The sequence below is a fragment of the Bufo bufo genome, chromosome 1 (assembly GCF_905171765.1).
Source record: "Bufo bufo chromosome 1, aBufBuf1.1, whole genome shotgun sequence".
NCBI lineage: Eukaryota > Metazoa > Chordata > Amphibia > Anura > Bufonidae > Bufo > Bufo bufo.
In genome coordinates, this window is record NC_053389.1 from 742090814 (window position 1) to 742102046 (window position 11233).

At 41.6% G+C, this 11233-nt stretch overlaps 1 protein-coding gene across 1 annotated transcript; it reads right to left on the reverse strand.

Annotated features, from left to right (window-relative positions):
• Positions 1 to 1773: 1773 nt before the first annotated feature.
• LOC120987199 (gastrokine-1-like) lies at positions 1774 to 7485 on the reverse strand. The gene is made up of 6 exons (XM_040415798.1): positions 7370 to 7485; positions 7240 to 7287; positions 6125 to 6262; positions 5727 to 5834; positions 4040 to 4169; positions 1774 to 1847 (listed from the first exon to the last, which is right to left on the reverse strand). The coding sequence occupies exons 1-6, from the start codon at positions 7379 to 7381 to the stop codon at positions 1774 to 1776; spliced, it is 510 nt and encodes a 169-aa protein (XP_040271732.1). The 5' UTR covers positions 7382 to 7485.
• Positions 7486 to 11233: the final 3748 nt, after the last annotated feature.

Genomic DNA, 11233 nt, shown 5'->3' on the forward strand with positions numbered 1-11233 from the left:
TATGTGACAGTGGCCTGTTCCAGTGGTGGGTGACGTGAAGCCTGATTCTCTGCTATGACATGAAGAACAATTCTGTGCTGACATGAAGCCAGATTCTCTGTTATGGGACCTCTCTCCTCTGTCTGGGTGCCGGGGCCTAAATATGTGACAGTGGCCTGTTCCAGTGGTGGGTGACGTGAAGCCTGATTCTCTGCTATGACATGAAGACTGATTCTCTGCTGACATGAAGCCTGAATCTCTGTTATGGGACCTCTCTCCTCTGCCTGGGTGCCTGGGCCTAAATATGTGACAGTGGCCTGTTCCAGTGGTGGGTGACGTGAATCCTGATTCTCTGCTATGACATGAAGACTGATTCTCTGCTGACATGAAGCCTGAATCTCTGTTATGGGACCTCTCTCCTCTGGCTGGGTGCCCGGGCCTAAATATGTGACAGTGGCCTGTTCCAGTGGTGGGTGACGTGAATCCTGATTCTCTGCTATGACATGAAGACTGATTCTCTGCTGACATGAAGCCTGAATGTCTGTTATGGGACCTCTCTCCTCTGGCTGGGTGCCTGGGCCTAAATATGTGACAGTGGCCTGTTCCAGTGGTGGGTGACGTGAAGCCTGATTCTCTGCTATGACATGAAGACTGATTCTCTGCTGACATGAAGCCTGAATCTCTGTTATGGGACCTCTCTCCTCTGCCTGGGTGCCTGGGCCCAAATATGTGACAGTGGCCTGTTCCAGTGGTGGGTGACGTGAAGCCTGATTCTCTGCTATGACATGAAGACTGATTCTCTGCTGACATGAAGCCAGATTCTCTGCTATAGCATGAAGAGACTGATTCTCTGCTGACATGAAGCCAGATTCTCTGCTATGGCATGAAGAGACTGATTCTCTGCTGACGTGAAGCCCGATTCTCTGCTATGGGACCTCTGTCCAATAGATATTGGTTAATTTTTATTTTTTTTATTTTTATTTTAATTCATTTCCCTATTCACATTTGTTTGCAGGGGATTTACCTACATGTTGCTGCCTTTTGCAGCCCTCTAGCTCTTTCCTGGGCTGTTTTACAGCCTTTTTAGTGCCGAAAAGTTCGGGTCCCCATTGACTTCAATGTGGTTCGGGTTCGGGACGAAGTTCGGGTCGGGTTCGGATCCCGAACCCGAACATTTCCGGGAAGTTCGGCCGAACTTCTCGAACCCGAACATCCAGGTGTTCGCTCAACTCTAGTAAGGACAGTTTGTGATGTAAAGATGCTGCCCTACATTCAGGTTTCTCCAATATTCTGAATGCACTCCTGGTTTTGGCTACAAAAACTGCATTAAAAAAACTGACCGTGTGACCGTACCCTAACACCTGAGAGGTGCTTTATACAAAAACATAGACGTAGTTCCCTGAGAAATAGGTTTATTTCAGGTTTTCAGCATGATGATTGATGGTGGGAGTCTCTGGGCGAGTTGTGTTTCCAAATCTGACTTAAGAAAGTTCCTTAAAAACAGAAGTTGATACCGATAATGGTGATGGAGTGGGTGACGCAGCACATTCCATACCCTCTGGCAGAACCTGAAAAGGGACGTGTGTTAGAGCACATTCTACACAAATACTTTCTGCTGCTCATTTTCATTTTTAAGTTCTTATTGCATGATATAAGAAGACACAAGCAGCCAATAGCCACAGATAATATTTTATTAGATATGATTTAGGGAAACTTTACAAGGATCCACAATTCAAATTTGTTTCAATATGTATCCATTCAGTGGGCAGGGGTTCAGCCGGCTGTAGTGGCATCTTAAAAACAGAAGCTGATTCCAAAAATTGTAATTATGCTGTTACTATTGCATTCAGCAAATTCTCCTCCGACATCTGAAAAAAAGTTCTTGTTAGTTGTTATAACTCTAGTAGTCATGGAAAGTTTAGTTGTGAAATCGCTTAGTAAATAATATCTGGAGAGAACGGAAGAATGTGGAATTTTTTAGAAAGAATAGAAAGGTAAAAAATATTCACACTGGTGCCATATCTGCCATAGAAGAGTACCGTTCTATGGAGCAGGACAGTGGAGCCTTATAATGAATATCCATCTTATGAACACTACTTTGTTTTATTTTATTTCAATAGGTACAAAATTTGGTGCGGATTTGTTTCTTAATAAACTTTTATAATGGTTGGAGCATTTCTAATGCAGAAATCAAAATCCCTTCCAGTTCCAGATAAAAATTTCATATCAGCTGGTGTGCATAGGGTAGTCTGAGAAGCGCTGGCAGGTGAGGGGCCCAGGAATCGGTGCCTCCACAGCTCAGTAGGTCAAATGGAAGGCACTAGATTAAGTGTATGCTCCATTCTCCAGCTAATCTGAAATTGTTATTTGGAATTGGAGAGTTGTTTAAAAGATAATGTTCTAACTGCCTGCAGCAACCACCAGAGGAGGGGCATGGGCACTTACTGTATACTGTTTAAACTATGTTTTGGGGGGCGCTATCTCTCCTTTAGGAGACTCCCCCAAATCCTGACTTAGGCCTAGTTAAGCCAGTACTTTCTGCTCTACATTGATGAGGGGCAGTCACTCTGAAACAGTTGTCTGCAGATGAGGTGCTGGCTTATTTAATATCTGAGTCATGTCTCAAGGCCTGTAAGGATCGAATGTTGACTTATAGGATAGCTGCCTTACATCTGGTGGCATTAGAGGCAGAGCTTGTTAAGAGCTGATTTACATCCCTTTCTTCTCTGTTTAAACAATGAAACAGTATGGAAAGCTGTCTTTTCTAAAAGGGATTTAAAGGGGCTGTCTATCTTTTTGAGCATTTTTTACTATCTCTAGCAGCATGGCCCCTTGTTGAATTAACCTCACTCACGTGCTCCCTGTCGCTTTAGTTCTGCTCCCAGGATTACTTCAGAAGTCTTTTTGTGTCTGTCCTGTAAAGTTCCGGGTGGACGGAGTCACATGCATCACTGCAGCCAACCACTGCCATCACTGCTGACATGTCCCCAAGCAGCATGTGACCCAGCAGTGATGTGCCATTTTCAGAACTTCTCCACTTGGCTGCAGCAGTGCATGAGACCCATCCCACTGGAATTTAACAGGATAGGCACCTATCGGGGGGGAAGGTTCAGTGCTCTCCCTGTAACTGTCACAGCTCCTGACAGCAGATAGGGCTGGTGGCAGTAGAAGGATGGCAGTGAGCATGTGCAACCACCTCATCAAGGTGGACAGAGAGATGATGAAAAGTACAAACAGCACTTAACTCTATATGGGTGGCTCTAAAATTTAGCTTTACCATCCAGGTAATTATTTAAAAAATGTTGAATATTTTTGGTGGAACAACCACTCTAACGTTAAGAATATGCTTTAAAGGCTTACTATAAAGTATGCTAGTCTCATTTAGATTTTTGCTGCGGTGTTCTTCCAATATCTATACATCGCCTGCTCAAATTTGTGGTAGCAGAAAATTAGATATAATTGTTTCAATCTCATTGCACATCAACATTAGGAAAAACAAGACTGTTCTTGTGCCTCCCCTTTCTTCTGGAATTTCCTCTCTTTCCATCCAACATTTTCTACTCTTCCCTGCAAGTACCCACTCAATTGTGTACTGAACCCAAGCCTAAAGTGTCCCCCGATATTCCAACATCGCCTCCATCTGATCTATCTAGAGCTGCTTCTTCCAGTCTCTGAACTCTTGAATCTGTTCCCTGTATCTTATAGATTTTGAGCTCTTATGGACAAGTCTCCTACTAGATGTATCATGCAAGCAATTGTTTCATTTTGTATCACTTTAGTGTATAATTGTTATGATGTTTTACCTAATAATAATAATAATAATAATAATAATAATAATAATAATGATGTGTGTATGTGTGCCCTTGTATTATAGTAGGGGGACTGGGTATTAATATGGATGCAGAAATGTTGTCTCAACCAGTGAAGGAACCTCATTCTTACAAAATGTTTAATAAAGACTTGGACTGTATGTTTTGATAAAAACGTATGAAAAATCAAAATCTTTTTGGTATGAAATTTCTATTCTGCTCTAATGATAGTAGAAAAGAAAGACACTTACTGGGCATCTCCAGAGCAGTGTAGGCTGGTATGCCCCTGCACAAGGCTTCAATGTGCTGACCATATTCTTCAATGTGAGCAACGGGGGTCTGATTGATTGTGTAGGTCACCAGCTGGGTGTTGGTAGGGACCTTTAAATAAAATATATAGATGTTACAAATCATGGGACACTAATAATAATAATAATATTATTACTATATTCAAATACCTTGTCAATTGCTGCAACATGACTATATTGACCAGGAGGGTAACCTAATGACTCCCTTGAATATTTAACATTACATTGTAAAACAGTAGTAGGCTACATGGCTTCATATGAAATGCTCTCATCTCAGAAATAGATCATTTAGATTGTGAGCTTTTGTGGGGGACTCACTGACAATATTTGTACAACAGAATATGTTACAATAGTATTAATGCCCCAACTTGCATCACTGGAAAATGCTTTCTTAAATGCTATGGACCTTTTTGAGGGCACATTTTATTATTAATGCATTCTACTCATTTTGGGCTAAAAAAAAATAATTATTTTGTTTTTATTAAAGATTCCCAGCAGTTCTTGTACTACAGGGGTTAACTGAGAGTGAATCTGCAGACTGTCAGTTTCTTTTTTACCGCCAGTCCCTTCATCCAGCAGAGCTGCCTGTCTGATTGATAAGAATATGGCTTAAATAAGTGTTAATGAGCTTCACAAAATCACAGAAAAGGGATTCACATGAGCTGTGCAAATTTTCGTAATGCAAATTTTTATTGCAAATTTTTCAATTGCAGAGTAAAAACATGATTCCTCCCTGCTTCTTGCTTGTGGGCCAATGAGTCATTGTCCCACAAACAACTTAAGCAGGGAGGAATCATGACTTTAGATGGAAAAAATGACAAATATTAAAAAAAACTAATATATAGCACTATATAGAATATTTGTAATATTCTAAAATAAGAATATATAGCAATATAGTGAATATTAGAAAAAATATATATAGCGCAATTTAGCTAATATAGTGCTATAATCTTCTTTGTCTAATAGTTGTAATTTTTTCCTCATCTGAAGTTCAGATTGGAAAAAAATTACAACTATAAAAAAAAAGATTATAGCACTATAATAGCTAAATTGCTCTATATTCGTTTTCCCCCCCCCCGAATATTCACTATAATGCTATATGATCTTGTTTTAGAATATTCTGAATATTAAAAAAAGAATAAATTCGCATTACGAAAATTCGCATATTACGCGATCATTACCTTGCTGATTTTTCGAGTAAAAGAAATATAACGAATATTCGAAGAATATTCTACAAAATATTAGCAAAATATCGCGAATTCTAATATGACCCCTGCCGGGCACCCCTATAGAAATGCCAATTCTTGTCCGCAGCTGCGGACAAGAATAGGACATGCTCTATCTTTTTGCGGAGCTGGGGACCCAAAGATCGGGGCTGCACTCCGCAAATGTGGATGCGGACAGCACACTGTGTGCTGTCCGCATCCATTCCGTCCCCATAGAGAATGAATGGGTCCGCACCTGTTCCGCAAAATTGTGAATGGAGTCTAATAAGCATGAGTACAGCATTAGCAGTAAATGGATAATAACACCCATCATGGTCCAGGATAGAGATACAAAAAGCTGAATTCAAGGTGAGATGCCATCCAGCTATCTACCAGGAGTGGTGACAGATGTCCTAGTATTTTACCTTTTTGGTCTTGGCAATCTCGCTGAGCTGCTCCAGGGTGGGGAAACTTGGAGTCATCTTGGTAACCACACAGATCTTCTTGTTGTACAGTCTTGTAGCAGCAAACCCCTATAGTGTGAAAGGGTAAATGTTGGGTGGAGAAAGTAGCAATATATGGATCAATGATAAAACATTACGATCAAAGGGTTTATTCCCAGGGAAACACACAATAGCAACTTCTTGATGTCTAGATCAATCATATGGGCTATACCGCTGTCTTAAGATGGGGGAGTGGACAATTCCTCAGTTTGCAGTGTGTAAAAGAGTATAAATTCTAGGTACACTATTACCTCGTTGTCTGTACCCAACAGATCAAAAGTTAAAAAGTAAGCTAAACAAAGCATTTATAGAACACTCACATTGCCAAAGTCAGAGACGGAGTCCCAGGAGTTCCAGCCATTGAGATTGTTGATGTTGGCCACTTTGTCCTGGTTGTTAATGTTCACTTGTTGGCTGATGCTTCCACCATCATTACCTGAATTATTAATATTGATGTTCTGGAAAAAAATTAAATATAAATTTTTGTTTCATTAGAAGTCATTTATTCTATTTATACTCTGTTATTTAGATGAATTGGAGAAACACATTTATTATTACAGCATATGACAAATGAAACAAACCACAGTGAGGACTCCACTAATATTAGGTATGGATGCCCGCTGTCATTTGTTGGTGCAAAATAAACGTGGCTGATAGGTGACTTTAGGTTGTCCAAGCTGTGGGCCATTTAAACTTACGGGAGTAATATAAATCCTTCTATATATTATGTCATTCTACTGGTTGTTTATAGACATGAGGATAGCCGAATGAAAACCTGACAAAATGCAATGGGGTCTGTCAGGATTCATTGTTATGCATTTGAACGCAGATCCATTAGAGCAGTCATGGCTTGATAGTCATCAGTCCAGTGTGAACAGAGGCTATGGATATGTCATTGCTTCAAAGGATCTATGACATACATGACAGACCCATTGGAATCAATCATGATCCATTTATATTTTAGCCCCAATGATTTATAAAGGACTTCTGGTAAAGAACTAACTTGAATTTGAACAATGTGAAACATCTATGAAAGGGGTTGCCTCAGAATGACAACTTTTCACCCATCCACAGGATGCATGATGTGTCTGATTGGTGGGAGCCCGACCACTGGAACCACCACTGGTCATAAGATTGGAAGTCTGTGTCCCCATGTTGAATATAGCGTTAGTCAAGCATGCACATTGCTGAATGGCATTCGAGTGGCATGGTCAACTACTGCTCCATTCAAATGGGGGACACAAGACCCCGATTCTCATGATTCCAGCAGTCGGACCCCGACAGAACCTGTGGAGGTACATCTCACATACAGTATGTCAATAACCGATTTATGACTGATGCCAGCTGTCAATGTGAGACAACCGCTACAAAAGTCAGCCAGAAAAGCTTCAAGGATAAAACCAGCCCAAGCCAAGCCATTCATCCAGTTACTTACATCATTTCCTAGGGCTTGAGTCAGGAGGACTCCAAGGATGGTTGCAATCTAGACATAGGAACATAGGGAATAATTAGATTAAATTACACATTCAGTCTTTACATGATAAACCATTCAGAAATATTCTCACCAGGAGTTTCATTGTGGATTCCGTAAGAAAGATTTCAGCTCTGAAGTTTAATCCAAGTCACTTGATATATTTTATATGCAGAACTCGTGTTTACATAGGGATCGGCATCAGATTCCTTATTTACTGTTCTGAGCTGATATGGTTTAATAGAAGGATAGAGATAACATGGCAGGAGGCTCTGCCCCACTCTATGTGCCTTTCCTGTTAAAAATGAATTATGCAAAAGACTACTGATAGCAGCTGATTGAAGCCCTATGGTATTACTTAATCTGGGGTTGTATCCTGAAGGTGGGGCACAGTAAGAATACAGCAATGAAAACCGAGTAATGTGTAAAATAATTAGGAAAGAGAATGGGAAAGTACAGAGAAATTTACATTGTAGGAGTTACTGTTGCCTAATCCAGGGCCATCCAAACTTTTTTAATTTTTTTTTTTAATTAAAGAGCATCTGTCAGCAGGATCAACTATGCAAGACCATGCATAAAGCCTGCTAGGGTTTATCCTGCTGAGTAAAACAGTGTCTTATGTATCTCCTTCTGTTTTACAGTTATAATCATTTTTGTTATTATGCACATTAACTAATTAGTAAGCCGGGGGGTGGCCCTAGCCCCTCGAAGCACGAGACTAGTACAGCCCTGCAAAATATATAAACAATAGGAGGGCACTCAATTATCTGGGACCACCAATGTAGAGTGACAATGACCACATTTAATATAAATCTGATATAAAAACTGGCATAAAACTATACATCCATAAAATCATACAAATGTGCCCAATTGGGCATAAAAGCCTGAGCGGCGCAAAACAAGCAGTGTGATAACCGCTGGTGCAAAATGTGGACCTGATCCCAGGTGGGCAATCTGAGTCCAAGTATAATGTCCTATAGGGATCTAGATTGATGTTGGTCTATGAGCTGGACCGCACTACCATGCATAACGTAGTAATGATATATCAATGAATATAACCCCATGGGGCAGAGTACATTACCCCTCTTCTTATGCTGAGTGGAGGTGGAGAGAAGTCCTTGCTCCGCCGCCCGGACTCACATCGGCGTCCCGTGTGGTCTCTAGGTCTAATACGCGGCGTCCCACGTGACCCGGCGGCACACCACCGTGATCCACCAGGCTCGTTGGGGGACAGATCGGCTGATGGTATGTTGGGTCCTAAAGTCCGGACCATGCAATGCCAATAATCCACAACTCCAATCAGCGAGGGTCCAAGGGGCTGCCTTAGAGTGTCGGCACCTCAGGAACTTAAACAAAAACTTTTCTGTCTCAAACCGGACGCGTTTCAGGTATCAAACTCTTTCCTCATTACCGCTGAGGAAAGGGTTTGATCCCTGAAACATGTCCGGTTTGAAACGGATCCGTCCCCCATTGACTTTCAATGGTGTTCAAGACGGATCCGTTTTGGCTATGTTAAAGATAATACAAACGGATCCATTTAGAACGGATGCAGACGTTTGTATTATCTGAACGGATCCGTCTGTGCAGATCCATGACGGATTCGCACTAAACGCGAGTGTGAAAGTAGCCTACAATCACTGCACACTTCACTTACAGTACAGACCAAAAGTTTGGACACACCTTCTCATTCAAAGAGTTTTCTTTATTTTCATGACTATGAAAATTGTAGATTCACACTGAAGGCATCAAAACTATGAATTAACACATGTGGAATTATATACATAACAAACAAGTGTGAAACAACTAAAAATATGTCATATTCTAGGTTCTTCAAAGTAGCCACCTTTTGCTTTGATTACTGCTTTGCAAACTCTTGGCATTCTCTTGATGAGCTTCAAGGGGTAGTCCCCTGAAATGGTTTTAACTTCACAGGTGTGCCCTGTCAGGTTTAATAAGTGGGATTTCTTGCCTTATAAATGGGGTTGGGACCATCAGTGGCGTTGAGGAGAAGTCAGGTGGATACACAGCTGATAGTCCTACTGAATAGACTGTTAGAATTTGTATTATGGCAAGAAAAAAGCAGCTAAGTAAAGAAAAACGAGTGGCCATCAGTCAGTCGGCCGAAAAATTGGGAAAACTTTGAAAGTAAGGGCTATTTGACCATGAAGGAGAGTGATGGGGTGCTGCGCCAGATGACCTGGCCTCCACAGTCACCGGACCTGAACCCAATGGAGATGGTTTGGGGTGAGCTGGACCGCAGAGTGAAGGCAAAAGGGCCAACAAGTGCTAAGCATCTCTGGGAACTCCTTCAAGACTGTTGGAAGACCATTTCAGAGGACTACCTCTTGAAGCTCATCAAGAGAATGCCAAGAGTGTACAAAGCAGTAATCAAAGCAAAAGGTGGCTACTTTGAAGAACCTAGAATATGACATATTTTCAGTTGTTTCACACTTGTTTGTTATGTATATAATTCCACATGTGTTAATTCAGAGTTTTGATGCCTTCATAGTCATGAAAATAAAGAAAACTCTTTGAATGAGAAGGCGTGTCCAAACTTTTGGTCTGTACTATATTTGAACAGTGAGTATGAACTCAGCCTTACAGGTCAATGTTAGCGCCAAGAATAATCGCACTCCTTTTACACCGTCGTCAACTGATTTCACATAGATGTCTACAGAACTTGTTCTATTAATCGCTTATACAAGTAGAGCCCCCCGACAGAGTTGAGAGGGTGTCAGCAGTAAGTATGTGTTGACGTCACTGATTATTTTGCCCTTCCTCTCATCCGTCAGAACAATATCCCCAAAAAAACGGATCCTGTCTGTTGAGCATCTGCCTTCCATTGGTCAGCATTTGATCCATCAGTATTGCTAATGCCAAAAAAAAGGAGTGGATTCAAAACAGAGATGACACGTGAATGAAATATTTGCATGTTTTCTGTGTTTTGTACCCACTCCTGCTTTTGCCTACCAAATCATAAGCCAATTCTGATGCAAAATAGGCACCATGTCTTACAGGCCTTACAGCTGCTACATAGACAGCATCCGTTGTGTGTCTCATTTTTCCTTCCTTCTGACGGAAGGGTCAAATAAAAGGTGATGTCATCAAGGTCAAAAACGCAAAATAGTGGCCCAGTCATGGAGTGGGGAGGGTGGGAACTGCATGAGAAGTCCACAGAGTGGCCCAGTGACAGAGTGGTGAGGTAGCCTCAGCAAGAGGAGACCACAGAGTGGGCCAATGACAGAGTGGTGAGATGACAGCAGCATGACAAGACCACTGAGTGTCCCAGTGACAAAGTGGTGAGCTGGCAGCAGCATAAAGAAGACCACAGAGTGGTGAGGTGGCAACAGTTCAATGAGCAGGACACTGGGTCAGGGGGCATGCTATGCAGTGGGTCAGATTTATAGGGGATTAAGTTTGTGACGCCAGTTGCAGCTTGCGCAGGTACTATATAAGGGCCCTTTAAGATGGTATAGCTCATGTACTAGGGTAGGAATGCCAGAGGGGGAGATTGTCTCTGTATTGTGTCAACGGTGTCTCCTACCTGTAGTACGGCTGGACTCCTGTATCCTGGCTCACATGCAACAAAATTGAGTGCTGTAAATAGGAGTAACTGAAGAATGATGGAATTCCACACAGAAAATAGGTCCAACTTGTCTTTACTTGATGCAATAAGAGGCAGCTTTAGATCCATACAATGTTACAGCTTTAGTCTAGGATCCCAGCAGGTGTTGGCAATATGTGGCAGGAATTATATATATATATATATATATTCTGCATCTAGTACATACGCCTTTAAGATTCTGGCAGGTATCTGTCTTCTGCTCTATCTGAGGTCTGCTTGATAAGGGCCTGACTAGCTGTGGAGGTACTTATCTTCTCCTTGTATTTGGAATCTGTACTTACAGGACTGCTCGCAGGGAATGATGGTGGCGTCCTGGAGATCTGATAGTTCTGA